Source organism: Cydia splendana, chromosome 8, assembly GCF_910591565.1.
Source record: "Cydia splendana chromosome 8, ilCydSple1.2, whole genome shotgun sequence".
Lineage (NCBI taxonomy): Eukaryota > Metazoa > Arthropoda > Insecta > Lepidoptera > Tortricidae > Cydia > Cydia splendana.
Genome location: NC_085967.1, coordinates 7,917,956 through 7,934,175, shown reverse-complemented (window position 1 = coordinate 7,934,175; position 16,220 = coordinate 7,917,956). Strand labels below are relative to the sequence as shown.

Genomic DNA, 16,220 nt, shown 5'->3' with positions numbered 1-16,220 from the left:
TTTCCCAGAATACGCCACTGGGAAAGGCAACCCGCAACTTGGCAATATCGTCAATTTGTGCCGAGCAAATGAATAATTATTCTTTTTTTTTTTTGCATAATTACAAAATTTAGAAAAGGGTACTATTGTAGTTCACATTGGTATTGTTTTGTTAAATACAGTCAATTTCCCTCGTCTTTATAAGTTTACTTAATTATAGTAGTAGTTTTTCCTCACTCACTCGTTGACCACGAACGCTGTAAAGGGTTCGAAACGTCGGGATGTAGTATGAATTCAATTAGGTACGCGATATTATAATCCGTTTCAATAGTTTTATTTCATGAGTATCGCGGTAACCGAAGACAATATTATTTTAAATAATTACTTAATTATTCAAAATAAAATATAAAACTAAATTGGAGCTTATCCACAGCACACACGAGTAATAATTAAAGCAATGTCATACGTTGTCCATAATTGGCAAGAGTTTGCGCCGGCCGGGGCGCGGCGTGGGCAGTGGCTGCCGGTCGGCGGTCATGTTTCTACGCGACTCGTTTGCACCCATCGTTACCAACAGCTGTTGTCGCCACAGGCACAACGACCTCTTCTTTTCATAGGAAATTTTACTATAGTACCAATAGAGCATTGCTTGTATTACATTTTACATGACAAAAACCACTAATGTGAACCGTAAAAATAAATTTGTTTAACAAAACTAATTAATTTCTTTTACCAGTAGTTCTAAACTCATTGATAGCGCCGAGCACTGCAACCCATAGCAATTTTATAAAACTTAATTATATAACAGTTCCTACTTATTATTTCTCAATCAATTCAATCGTAATTATAACCGAACTTTAACCTATCAAAAGATACAACTGCTAGTCAATAACGTAACTTTTACCCACAAACTTAGAAGCCATAGTGGATAAATAGTTGAAAGTTTCATGTGGCTGATAATTTACATAATAGAAGACGGTAGGTCCATCCCCTATCGGGGTCATCCAAACTTCTGTGGATTAGGGCTTTCACCGGCAGGGCTTATCGGATTCTGAACGAATTTCGGGATTCATGCGATAGTGACGTCATTATCGATATTCGATTTATATGCAGATTTGGAGTAAAGGAGCGTGGGCGCGGCCGTGGTAGCGTGACGTCACAACTGACGACGTCCTCACGATGCCGCCCTGTCTGACAGCGACGATACCCGCTACGATACTACTTATCGTAATCTCTCCCGTCTTCATGTAAATATTTGAAAGTACAGATAATAGATACCTACTGTAGTTCGTATACAAACGTCCGGCATTTTCAACGGAACTGAGATCCTTGTTAAAGTTTTGCGCACTGGACCCTAAGACGACAGAAGCTCCATTGTAAGGGCTTAACAATATCTCTCGCTTTACTGCATTTTGCTCAGTGATAATAAAATATCACAATGGTAGTCGATTCTATTCATAGCAAGTATGCGAGATGAAGAGTGTCAGCGACATAATCCGAGAAATCACTTGACAAGGAAATTATTCAGTTAAGTATTGTTTTGCGCTTCTAAAAGTTCAAAAGTCCTTAATGTCTCTGTTGGTGTCATTTGTTTAACTCATACTTCCAGTATTCAATTAAATATAACTTATTTCGGTCACAAATATAATTCAAATATTTAAGATTTATAGGTATTATTTTAAATAGAATTAAACAGTTTCGATCACACACGACGGCTTACTGTAAACAGTAAAATATTGTGTTTAGTTTTGCTCTGATACTTACTTTGTCAACATTAAGTAATTTAGAAAATGAAACCGAGCACATGAAAATGTGGGTTTTCTCATATGACTGGCAACGGTCTCCATCAACACTAACGAGTGAAACTTCAGTAGTGTCATTATGCTTTCAGCGATCGTATCAGCCCGTCGAATGCTCACGGCTCGATTCGGAAAATGAATTAGATTTCTACTAGACTTCAACAAGTTACGATATGGATAATTTAAAGATATTTGTAAGATAGATATGTCAAATTTGACGTTTCCGCGATTCTGGAGGCCCTCTTGAACGCTTTCGACAAGTTATGACTTAGATATCCAAGTCACATCTAGTCGATATCTAATGTAGATCTAGTTGATCTCTACATCGTCTCTAGATCTTGTGATTATCTCGAAATCCGAATAGGCCTGTCAGTCTGTTGCATTCTTTCACTCCGCTCTGGTAACCACCTGGAGTGCTCATAAATACCAACCAATATACTAAATCAATTCAACTATCTAGTACAAGTTTTAGCGGATTATATCAAAGTGTAATAAGTGGCTACACTTTATCAACGTCCGAGCATGTCTGATAGATTTTAACCATACCTCCTCACTAACTACGTAATTAATTTTCTCTGTAATCCGCGTTGCCATGAATTTAGATATTCCCATACCAGAATTGCTGTCAAATCCACGTTGCTGTATTTTTTCCTGATCATTCATTAACTTTTTTAGGGAAAAAGAAAGCCAGCAAAAAGGCCTACACATCATTCATCTTTTACCCGGCCTGTCTATTATGAGTTGCAGTTTTTAAAAAGTTGGTAATTAACATCGGGCGAGAGTCGCAGACCACGTCCTAACTTTTGAAGTGTTCATAAAGTTTGGAGAATGCCCTAATCATTAACAGGGAGTCGCTTGCTCAAAACGATGACTTTTTTATTCAGGTCGCGTGATAGGAGAAGTTTTGTAATTAAAAAGGTACAAACTTGAAAGTGCTTGCTACTCTGCTTCCGTCCTAATGTTGAGATTAAATCAATACCGAATATGACGCGAGCCCGTTTATAGATTTTGTTTAGAGTGAGCAATACCTAGTAATTCTATTGACATTGGATGTCTATTCGATTTAAAATAACGTGTGTGGAGGATAAATAAGCTAATGGCAGTAAGTGACTGTAATTGATAGTTTGTTTTTAATGGAAACCAACTTGTATATGTATTTTTTTTTATTACACAACATTGGAAAGTTTTATTTACCTATTTGGTATCATTAAACATTTTCAAGATTGTAGCTACATTTAAAAAACACATTTATTTTTTTACTACTTAAGCATGTAGGTATCATAGGTAGGTACCTGGTCTTGTGTGCTTAGAATATAAAGTTGCATTCTGGTACCAGTTTCCTTACTTATTAAATGATAATTTATATGGAGGTATGGTGAAACGTCTTATTATAAAGTTTAAAACTCTCTTAAAAGTGAATACTTATCTATTTTAAATCTTATTACAAATATGTATTATCAAAGCTCACTTGAAACTTAAGTGGGTTTTTATCTAGGTACTACTTACTTACTTATTTCTCTAAGATATTACGTACTACGCCTGCAATATAAAATTATACCGTTCTACGAAACTGCGAAGAGTACCTAGCCTACCTACCAATAGCCAAAACTGACAAAAGATCTTTAAACTTAAAACCTAATAAAATTTCGTGTTTCGCTTGAAACGGATTTAAAGGTTACAGAGATCTTATTGTAAGTCCCGGTGGTTTGAACAGAATAGGTGAAAACCGAACGGTAACCATCTTTGGGTTCGATCGGGCTCCCCGGGGGTGTCGTCCCGTTCGCTCCCGCTTGTCTCGGTACTCAAGCGCAGGTTAATAAGTAATGAAGCGGATTCGACCGAGTTTTGTTTGTTAAAGTGATTATTCAAATACGAAAAACGTTTTCGGTTTTCCCTAAACTTCTCTCATATTTTATTCACTGGTTTCTTCACGGTTTGAGGAATTCGTAATTGTTGTTAGAATTTTCGCAGCTATTTGCTCACAGAAAAGCAACGGATGATTTTTATTGACCCCGTGAACATTCTATGCCACAGTTTACAGTGGATACTTACGTATTTAAATATTGATTTGTAGGGTTCTGTAGCCAAAAGGACAATAAAGGACACCTTACATTATAGTTTTTCACGTTCAACTGTCCATCCGCCCGTCCGTCTGTCTGCATGTCACAGCCATTTATCGCAAAAAAAGTATAAGGTATATTACAATGTTTCGAACATATTCCTAACTTCAGGTTGTAGATTGTACCTACTTAAAATTAATTAAAAAAAGGCAGTTTTTTATTTGTAATACTCGTTAACATACCTAATAATTACTTGGGACTGTAATTTTTCTCCGTATGTATAAATTTAATTATAGAATGAACCATTAAAATAGTCTGTAGTCTCCATTGTGTAAATATGAAAGATCGTAGAATCCCAATGATATAATTAAACGATAACATTGCCTGTCATTTTTAATTAATAAGTTCAGGTTTGCGTACGTTTGTTAAATGAAGAGTCCATACAGTTAATAAGAAAGGGTTACGCTGGGACGGTAGGACAGTGCAAAATTATGTACCTGCTTTTGATGTACTTATGTATAAAAAGAGCGAGCTCATCGCCAACAAACTGCCCCGCAGTTTGGCGAATCTTTGTATTGTGGTAAGCATATTTTATATTTCCATGTTATATTCAATAAAAAAAAATACAGGTACCCTATGCCATCCAATTTAAGTGTGGAGGAATTTACCTACATCACTAGACCCACTCCAACTCTTTTTCTATTACATTTAAATTTTCACTTCAAACTTGCCTCTTACCCGAGTCGTTAAGTTATTTTGAATAGAAAGCAAAGGTGCCGAGAGAGTTTAAAACAAAGTGGGCGACCAGTAGTGTTAAATAAGAAAACGGCCGTCCCTAAACTTTCCTAAGAAAACTAATCCCATCCCGAGATTATTTCGTGAGGCTCCCAATCAATTCGCCTATAAAAACACAGGATAAAATTCCGCTGTCCTCTTCCGAGAGTCGTCTCCTTAGAGAATCATTAAGTAAATGCGACAAAATTCTAGAGCGTCTGTCCGGAAAGGGTGTTATTTATAGAGGGCAGGGGCAGGAGTGTATCTGAGTGGCTTTATTAGCTCTACTAATATTTTCTTCTTCAAGTTAATTGTTATGTCGCCTTTAAGACCAGGTGGCTTGTCCCATTAGGTCGCCGCGGGCTCCGTAATGCCGAGGCGTGAAACTTGAGAACCGCCCGGGGAACGCAACCCCGCGGAAATAATTCAACAAATTAAAACTTTTCCTTGCAACACTTAACGTAGGCTGTATAGCTGAAGAAATACACAAAAAATTCCACACTTGATTTTTTGGGTTAAATTTGAAAAAATAACAACTACGTAAACATAAAGAGTACTTATGTTTCACTGGTATACTAACGAGTGAAACAGACCCTTTCACAATATTTTCACGAAAACTTAAGCGTTAAAAAACGGCGCTCCTAAAATCCAGCTTTAATAAATGTGGACGATCCACGTCCAGTGTAAACCAAGATAACAGACAAGCAGCATTGTTAGCCCAACATTGTTGGTATTTTGATGGACGCGAGCCTGACCATTACTAGACCATTGTTACCCAAACTGCTAAAGTAACCACTGACCGTCATGAGAAAACGGTTGCATAGTTTGAAAGTTCCTTTCGACAACAACCGGCACTAATTTGCAATATTACCGTTGAGTGATTGATTCTGTGAGTGTTTAAGCAAAATTAAAGTGATCGTGCAAAATTCTGTTGAAATGTAATAACGCAGTTTGAAATTATAATAAGGAATTATTGCGTAATATCCGGGTAATGGAAGCTCATTTCGTTATAAAAATGTCAGGATATTAGGAAATTAATATGTAAAAGCTGATTTATGAACCATAAATCTATGAGCTGGCGTTTTGGGATTCTGAATTTGAATTTAAATCGTGGATATGAATTATCAAATAATATTTTACATTTAATACGGAGCGTGTAGAGTAGAATATAATAATGATATCTAGTTACTACTACGTATATCAATCGTTAACTATAATTATAATCCTCTTATTATTTTTTTGTATCAATTAATTTTAATTAGTTATACAGTAATACCATTAGTGATAACAAATATAAGTGCCGGTTCAAAGAATTATTACGTAACATTTTAAATGTATTATTAGGTATATCTATAAAAAATCAACTAAATTGTTTAAGTTTCATAAATAAGGTACATTTAGATATCTATGTTCGAAGTAGTTGCAATACGACCGCCATCATCGCATCGTTTATAAATCGCTCTTATTTACGACTTGGCACTACGTCCGACGATTGGATGCTTTGCGTCATATGTAGTATCAGTTTTGATAAGGTTAAATAGTTTTTCGAAAATGTTACCGAGGAATGATACAGCTTTATGTGCCGTATAAGCACGCCTTACCGCTATTGGAGCGAATCCTTATGTCAAGTAGCGCTTAATGTATGAAGCACTTTTGAAGTGCAGGATTCGCTGTGGCATTTAACAAAACTATATAAAAATAAAGAGATACAAAAATATTAAGCAACACCTCTCTAATACGTGGCGTGTTAGAAATCGAAAGATATCGAGTGATATACGACAAAAGTTACGTGAAAATCCACTTAGAATATAAATAAATCAACTACATTTTCACATGGCCTGAAAGAGATTGAATACATATTCAATAAAATAAGAAGATTACATAAGTTTGTAGGTTATTGTTATCAGACTACGTTGTCGATCTCTCTATAATACTTTAATATTATTTTGACATAAGTTACTATAGTAACCGTGCTGAGACGAGCTAGACTCCTTTTTAAAAGAATGCCGAAGACTGCTTAACACAGGAAGGAATGGAAAAAGCGGGGAAAGGCCTTTGCCCAGCAGTGAGACTGTACAGGCTCTCAATAAGTGCTAAATTAAAAAAATACAGTTTTCAGTAGTGAGCCGTGTCGTGTTGAATATCAGATTGATCCCTTAACAAAGTACCTACATTATGGTGATTAAACAAACCAATTACATTTTACATAACTAACTCTGTATACGAATTCTCGTTGATCGTATAATCTCACCTAAGTTTCAACTTAATTTAAACTTTGAACTCTATTTTGATGTGAGCAAGGTCGCTTTTGCGTTCGTGCTACTGTTCGAGATAAGTGTTTGCTAAAGCAGTGCCCAGTATTCGCTTGCATGTGCTGGGTTAAACCGGTGCCGATACAAACGCGTGCAAACATACCCGTGATTGATTTGATATTAGTTCAACTGACAAAATGTTGGCGCTTCGCGATATCGCATGCTAGCTTTTAATGGACTGCGGCACAAACACGCGTTCACTTAGCTTCTGTTGTTGTTTACATACCTATCGAATTTTTTTTTAATGCAATAAGTCGACTGTTCAGTGTGCTGCTCCAAGCCAAACTAGTCTGTTACCTACTTCATTGATTGTCTCTAAAGAGTGTCATTACTCTTTGAGTTTATAATACCTAAGCGGAATAAATATGTCAATAGTAATAAAAAATGGCTGTGAAAATCTAATACCTACTGCCCGAATTGAACTTTATGATACGTCAATGAATAGATCTAGAAACGATATGGATTAGATGTGTCAGTGTCAAAAGTGACTTTATTGATTGAAGAACATTCACATTTAACACTGACATATCTAATCCATATTGTTTCTATATCGATTAATTGACGTATCTTAAAATTTGAATCGTGCAGTCAGTCCTTTTAAGTAAAATAAATGTATCAAAACCTATTTAGCCAAAGGCTTAGTCTTAAAACATCACAAACTCAACAATAACAGAGATAAAATTCGCCAAATTACATTAAATCACGGTGACACAGGGGAAACTGAGAAGAATTAAAGCGGGTATTCTTAAAACAAGTACCTACACGTAGTAAATTACAGCGACAGGTATCTCAGGGGACGACGGGGCCTACCCCCTAAGTAAAATAATAATAGGGCCGGCAGCTTTGTAGGGAAACGGCGACATTTAGCGGGATTGCGCCCTTTATTACGAGTAGCTACATAATAATTGTATATTGATACCATCAAAAACATAAATGTAAAAAAGGAGAGCCAAGTTCAATACAAATATTATGCTTGGCTGTGGGGTTCGCCGCAAAAAGAATGGAGATCTAAATGAGTGCCAAGTTCTATGCAAAATCCAAATATGTATTTATAAGAACAAAATAACATTATAAACAAGTATTAAACTCTATTTCTTTGCTTTATTGGATACCTATAACAATTGCTGTTATTTAAAAAAAATGTGAGATCTTAAAGCAGGTTAGATTTGACTTGGCCGTTGGCCGGTCGTTTAGCGCGTATTACAAGTTTTTTGTATGGGGACACCACTTATTTTTTGACTTAACTTTATTTTTATATTTCTTTTATATAGCAAATATAATAATACATATATTGGGATAGTTTCAAATATCTGCTTGTAACGGTTCCAACGCTACAATTAAAAAATATTTTTTTGTATGGGGACCCCCCCTATTTTTACCTTTTTTTATTTTTAGATTTTTTCCTACGCTTACACACAATTACCGAGCTGGATTCCAAATTTCATCCTTCTAGGTCATCTGGAAGTAGGTTAGGTTTAGGTACTATATGTCAGTCACAATAAATAAAAAATTTGTATGGGGACCCCCCCTATTTATTAACTTTTTTTTATTTTTAGATTTTTTCCTACGCTTACACACAATTACCGAGCTGGATTCCAAATTTCATCCTTCTAGGTCATCTGGAAGTAGGTTAGGTTTAGGTACTTATATGTCAGTCACAATAAAAAATGTTTTTTTTGTATGGGGACCCCCCCTATTTTTTAACTTTTTTTTATTTTTCGATTTTTTCCTACGCTTACACACAATAACCGAGCTGGATTCCAAATTTCATCCTTCTAGGTCATCTGGAAGTAGGTTAGGTTTAGGTACTATAAGTCAGTCAGTCAGTCCCAAAATTTACGACTTTTTGACCTTCATATCTTTATAACCGTTTGAGCTAGCTTCATGAAATTTAGGCTTCTAGATGTCCTTATGGATATAATTAAACACACGTAGTTTTATGTGTTTACGTTAAATATGTTTTGAGTTATAGAAGGGTCAAAAGTGGCACCAAGTGGTTCGTGTAAAGATACACTCGGCGCTGGCTAGCCAGTTCCTTTGCTTGAACTTGGCTTGACACGCTGCCGCGTGTCTAGATCCGAAAATTTCACTAAGTGAAATGTTTGCTTGGCGGTGACGGCCTTTTCGCGAAGACATTGTTGCGCATAACTTATTTAAGAGCTAGAGAAGATAGTAGGTACATTATTACATTTTATACATATTATATTTCGTATTATATGTACCGACTTAATTTATTTGACAATAATGGATGTCTAAGAATTTATGGCATTTTTATTAGCCTACCATTCACTACTGAGCACGTCATCCTCAGGCCTTTGCGTCTATTGCCACAGAATAAATAATAGTACTAGGTACAGTAGACTCACTCTCTAACAAAACGCGTCTGTTACGATCAGGACAGATATGGCCGCTAGGTGGCGACAGCGCCACGCGCGGCTTATGGCTAGCCACCAAAATTGGTGTGGAACGGATGTACTTTTCGCTACCCGTAGCAAAGCGACGAAATCGCGGAGTGAGCCACGCCTGCTATTGCACATGTCTCGCTTAAGTGCAAGGCCTGAGTGGACGCTTTAGTTGAGCGTGCAGCGGGGCGGGGCGTGCGGCGTGCATGTAAACAAATGCAAACGTATAGGAGCGGCCTTAGTGCACGCTGCTCAAATCACTTGTGAGCCCGACGCCACGCTGCACGCCCCGCCGAACGCTCCGCTTCGAGCGTCCACTCAGGCCTTACACTAACACACAGGCCTATTCGGATTTCGAGATAATCACAAGATCTTGAGACGATTTAGAGATCAACTAGATCTACATTAGATATCGACTAGATGTGACTTGGATATCTAAGTCATAACTTGTCGAAATCGTTCAAGAGGACCTCCAGAATCGCGGAAACGTCAAATTTGACATAACTATCTTACAAATATCTTTAAATTATCCGTATCGTAACTTGTTGAAGTCTAGTAGAAATCTAATTCATTTTCTGAATAGAGCCGTTAGAGATCCCATTCACATCTAATAGATATCTTACTCTATCTAACGTACAAGTGACATTGGTTGCCCGAATTGCGCTGCAAAAGAGAACTAGTTGATATCTAAACTATAACGTATCTAGAATGGATCTAGTACGTGTCGTCTCTTGTGAATATCTTGAAGTTCGCATACGGCAGCTTAAATCGATCTTACGCTACTCGGTGCGCTCAAACTGCACTGCGAGAAGTATCATATCATATGATAACACATCTCATTCGCAGTTATTGGAGCGCGTGCGAGAAGCACTGCAATCTGAAAGTGCCTCGTGATTTCAATTGACGTCTTGGCGCTACGAGCAGTTTTGGCTACAAATCGAAAACATGCTGCTACGAATCCAACTTGCTACGCAGCGTGTCGCGGTGTAGCGCCTTGTAGCGCAATGTAGCGTAGCATATAGCGTTATTCGTAAACGCTATACAAGCCTCAATTCGCTATTAATGGTTTTGGCTCGATTCAGAAAAGGAATTAGAGATTGACTAGATACGATATAGTAAATATATGTGACGTTCCACGGCTAAAGGTACCTTATTGCGGCAGGTGGCGCCGCGATTCGGGAAATGAAATAGAGATTCACTAGATATGAAATAGTAAAGATATATGACGTTCCATAGCAAAAGGTACCTTATGGCGGCTGGCGCTTACGTCACATAGCGCTGCAATAATATTGGAGCGGCGTTAATAATAGCGTAAGCGCCAACCGCCATAAAGTACCTTTACCCGTGGGACGTCACATATCTTTACTATTTCATATCTAGTGAATCTCTAATTCATTTCCCGAATCGCGCCGTTTGTCTTAATCTGTCGTTAGTCTTACAAATACATAAGTCAATAGATTTTTGTAAAAAGGGACAAAACATAAATTAACTAATTAAATAAATTTAAAATAATACCACAAAACTCTTACGTTAACGTTATATCACAGAATAAAGTTAACATTTAAAATCAAATCCATCAATTAGATAGATAACATAAGATCATTAACGCGAAAGACACTGCAGAGGCCGCGTCGATCAAGCCAAGTTCGATTTCTCTAACGTCACCCTAGGGAGCGGCCCATGCCGTGCCAGTCACCTGTCCTTGTCGCACCCCCGTTACACCGACAAGCTAGAGCGCGACAACAGTACCAGACCTTACAAATTGCCCGTTACGATACCGCATTAGATCACAATCTTCGTGGAGTTATCGAAGCCGTGTAAATATACGCTGAGTTAGTAGCGAAGTAAAGTGGTGAATTGAAAACCAAGGAAACGGTTCTTTCGTAATCTCTAGTATGTTATGCCTTTTAACTAAAACCTTTAAAAAAAATATAACTATAACTATAATCATATACATCGACATTTTCATGTCTTCCCGATGATATTGTGAAACGTCTGCGAACGATGCTAGCTTAGAATAAATTTAAAAGTGGAATCTTAGCGACATTTAGGGTCTCCTTGACCCATAATTAGATGGAAAGATTTGCTGGCTATGGATGAGGTCTTGGTGGCTCAGATGGCAGGGCGCTGGCGTATCGATCCAGAGGCCGTTAGTTCATGTCTCACCCAAGACAGTCATTTTTCCACTTTTAAAATTTTTGTAAGCTTAATATTGTGACTATTTGCATTATTTTAGTTCCCAAGTAGCTCTTCTTCTTCAACAAGTAGCTAGTCTTTTATTATTAAGACAAAAATCAAAGGTTAGCCATATTAACTCTAGAAAAACAACGCAACAGTAATATGTTTGGCATTTTTAGAAATGTTGGTGAATACTAGACTGCTAAAGAAAAGTGCAGAGAATAGTTTTTATTAAAAATTACGATTTTGACAAAAACGGTACTTGTCATAAGTACCTTATTATATCGAACGCACTCCCCAAACTTGGTAGTATGGGCGTGTCGGATAGGCTGCTTTATTTATAATGTCGCCCGAGGGACTGGATGTCGAATCGCGGCCCGCGGGCGGACGCCTGACGAAACAAATTCTCTCATTTTCCTTACAAGATTGCCTTACGCCAAACTTCTCTAATAAAACGTTTCAATGGCCACTAATTTATTTTTGAAAGACAAAGATTTAAAGACGAGTTGTTTTGTAGCTCTGATAAATATCTGCGAGCCAATTAGGCTCCGTTGATTAATACATTATGTAAACTCTTTTATGACATGAGTAAAATTAGCTTAAAGGATTAAATGTTCTACGAAAGCTCACAAAGGTTCGTAATAACTCACATTAGCTAAAAAACTACCGCAAAACTCAGAACAAAAGTCGACTCGACCCGGCACAATTTAATACAACTCTTTCTCCGCAAAAAAGGGTTGTCCACTTCACATGTGAAACAAAAAGCGTCGCAATTCCCACTCAAACAAATCACCGCTAAACAAACGTTTCTACAGGTAGGAATAATACAGCGAAAGGTCACCTGAGGGTCTACCGCGAACCACGCCTCTTGCCTCTCTGTTGCACTTGTAAATTCGTACGTAAGTGTGACAGGGAGGCAACGCGTTCAGGGTAAGGTCACCTGTTACGGGTTTTGGGCATCGATCATCGGGAGTGCGTAGCGTCGACCTTCCGCCTAATGTGGCCCGAGGGAACCGCCGCCAATGCCTGCGCCGAGATAGACCCGCAGTACTCGCCTGTCAAACTCAACTTGTCCAATTGTGTTCCACGGACACATTTTTAGGGTTCCGTACCTCAAAAGGAAAAAAACGGAACCCTTATAGGATCACTCGTGCATATGTCTGTCTGTCTGTCCGACCATTCCTCCCCCCCCCCCCCGTTTATCTCCAAAACTATAATTTCTAAAATTTTGAAAAATTCACAAAGCTGTTGTTCTTTACCTACAGATGACAGGAAAACCTATTAGAAATGTGCAGTCAAGCGTGACTAAAACGTAGTTACTGTAACGTAACTTAATGTACGGAACCCTTGGAACGTGAGCCCGACTCGCACGTGGCCGGTTTTTTTTAACATTAGTAGGTAATAAATTAATAGACAATTTAAGCAAACCCTTATTCAGAAACTTTGTATTTTTGCGTTTTGGAGGGTATTACTATCGTTAGAAACAAAATCAAGCTATAATTAACATTGTTTTTTTACTATAATACTTACAGTACAATTCGACGAGGAAAAAATGTTACAAAAAAATATATGACAACGGTTTATATGTATAGACTAAGTAACGTACTCGAAAATGTTGAAAAGCAGTGAATTTACAACGGCCAACATGAATGTAGAATGCGTACGCTAAACATGAATATTGACGATGCTATTTCGCTACCTAGCACCAGAGATTTATTGCTGTTTTGTAACCGGATAGGGAATTTAAAAATGCTCCTTCGCGGCCGAGTTTGGTGAGCGCGAGCAACCCGCGCGGCGCGCGCGCCGCTGACAGCACATCTCTCCTCGCGTGTATTGTTCGTGTCCTAACCGCCGACTTTCCATTTATTTCTCTATGAATACGTTATTACCTGCTCGCCCCCGCTTATCAAAGTTTATTTGCAGCGTGTGGTTTACTCTGTACCGGTGCTTATTCGTTATTACAGCGACGGAGTGTTTTATTGCCGGGGCGGGGCTAAAATCGCGTACGACGTTGTTTTTCGCTGTATTCCCCCCGATCTTTTCAGGATTTGAACTTTATTTTATGTCTTTTTTTTTCTTGTTGCAGATCGAGGACGCCATGTTAATGTTCGACAAACAGACCAATAGGCACAGAGGTGAGTACCTAACGATACAAACTTCCATAAAATATTTCAAGCGATCAACCTTTATTGGGTTTATAAAATAAATAAGTTTAAAAAAAAAAAACCTTTATTGGGTCAACCTGTAATTTCAATGGTGCGCGGTCAAAAACTGTATGTTTGCGTGTTGTAACATCTTATACCTACTCGCTTACAAATAATTAATTGACCATTAGAATCACGCAACTGAATTTCGTTTCAACCCTGCCTACACATGTGTGAGTGGACCTGCGTCTGCAATTGTACAAGCAATTCGAAATGGAAGTTACATTTAAATAATGGGGCTGCTCATATAATTTAGTAAGTAACAGGTAGTTTCTATAAAATCGGTATACCAAACAACCATTTAATGTTTAGCAGTGGGTAGTATTAATAATTTAATTACATAAAGTTTGTGGGTTGTAAAAGAAACTTAACTTAAAAGATAATAATCTGAAAGTAGCGCACAAGTTATATTAATATACCGTCCCTGGATATATTACCTACCTCATTTGTATGTTTAACCAAGCGAGAATATTCCTCACACAATTGGGGAAATATATCCGGGAACGGCACATCACTACGCATAAGCGCTTAGCTGTCATGTCACATATTCCTTAGAAAAACAGCCATCTTCCAAAGGCTTGCATGTCACATACGGAAACATATCATTTTTGTGCTCGTCTCGCCTCATTTCACTGGCCGTCTTCGCCACAAAGTCTTCGTTGGTAACCTAGCTACGGATAAATACAGACGCCAACGCTCGATGAAGCACGGCCAGTGGAGTAAGACATATTATAGCGTACAGATAACTTTCCCTCACCACGCAATACCAAGGGCCCCAGAGAGGCAAGGGAGGTCAAGGATCGCTGGTAGAGGTTACAGCTCAGACGAAGCGAAACGGAGGTTCGAGGTGGTATCGATACTAAATAGGCTCACCGATTTCGGTATTGTGTTCCCTCCCTCGTATTGCAACTATTCCCGGCTAATAAATAACAAATCGACGCCCGAATAAAATGTATGGCTTCCTTATGTAGATTTCTTTGTAGGTATCTAGTGCGGGTGAAAGGGAAAAATTGGTTGAAAACCGTATCAACAACGTTGAAACATTTATCTTGCGAACAGTAATTTTATTTTGTTTTCTGCTTTTAGACCTCAAGTCAGGTACAATTAATTCTATCAGTAGTTTATTTTCCGGGCGATATCCGGTGGCATGGAAAAATATATATTGAAGCCTCGTGAACATCAACTGCCGCTTCGCGTACTTGCGCCTCAGGGGAAGTAGTCTTGAAAACATGTTGCTTGCTCGTGGTCCATTAGTATAACATTCGGTTTTTAGGATTGGCGTAAAGACTTTTAAAATAAATAATACAACCATTGTAATTTACCATTCAACGTAGCTGTCACTGTATGTAATTAAATGTGTAACGGTGTTCATTATATTTTATCTTAAATTACTACTCGCCGGGACTTATATTCAGTCAGTTTCATTAACCCCACAACGCGTAAGATTTTAATTAAAATCCGTGGAAAATGTATCAAGGCCGGCCATCTTTTGTTGCCAACGAAGGTTCCCTTGCAACAGTTACAACAAACACAATGTTAAATTTGCTTTTGTAATCCCTATTACGCAAAAACAGGTTGACCCAAATATTCAGCTTGGGTAAAATATCGTTGCGCCGTCATTTGTGCAAGTTCGCAAAAACCATTCCTGTTCATCCCCAGCTCAGGGAAAACGAACCTTTTTTTGTCGTGCTAAGACAAAATGATTTACCTACGATTTTCTCTGAATCCAACTTTAGCCCCTTTTGCGTAACGGCCTGATGAAAACTCCTCACTCGGTAATTAGTTTAAAAAAGCTTACGATTAATACGTACTTCCCTATATTAGAAATGAGTTATGAGTTATGAATATTTACATGTGTTCAAATGGTTAGTAAATATGTCATTAAATTCAATTTACTTTTCAATGACATTACGATTATTAAGATCATTGTTATCTTTATGAAATAAATAAATTGAAATTGAAATTGAAATTACCTCCTTTCTCGCTTCGCAAGATTGTGAGACACAAATATCATTATGTAAAGAGCCATTCGAATATTATTATGTAATTCAAGAGTATAATTTTTTATTGTAAATATTCCTGATATAGGCTCATACACAGGATGGGTTATTATCCCAGAAACGTAATCAGTTGGGTCGGGTTATACTAGCAAGAAATGTAAAAATATCCCTGTTTATTTGTATCAAACTCGGGCAAGAGGCAACCCAAACGCGTATTCAAACTGAATATGAATGCAAACTGCCCCGACGAACGGGCGGAATGGCGAAAATCAAATTAGGTATATCGTGAATACTTCACGGCGACGTTGGGAAAAAAATTGAAATCAAATATTCATTGACTTTCAACCGGATAAGCCGGCCCGCAGCCATTTCAATACATTTTACTATCTATTTTTTCGTACCGAAGGCCCGGGCGGAGGCACCGCAAGACGACAAAATATCCCGCCGCCTGAATTATAAATCACAACAATAGCTTTATGCTTGCCGAGTGATTTGAGTCGAGTTGAATGACC

General features: G+C 37.8%; 1 protein-coding gene across 6 annotated transcripts in view; it reads left to right on the top strand.

Moving 5' to 3' along the window:
* Positions 1-16,220, top strand: part of LOC134792767 (RNA-binding protein Musashi homolog Rbp6) — a 574,739-nt gene that overhangs the window by 426,095 nt on the left and 132,424 nt on the right. For all 6 annotated transcript variants that reach the window (XM_063764094.1, XM_063764092.1, XM_063764093.1 and 3 more), the window contains one exon: positions 13,591-13,639. In XM_063764094.1, coding sequence (XP_063620164.1) covers positions 13,591-13,639 — 49 coding nt within the window. The remainder of the gene's footprint in view (positions 1-13,590; positions 13,640-16,220) is intronic.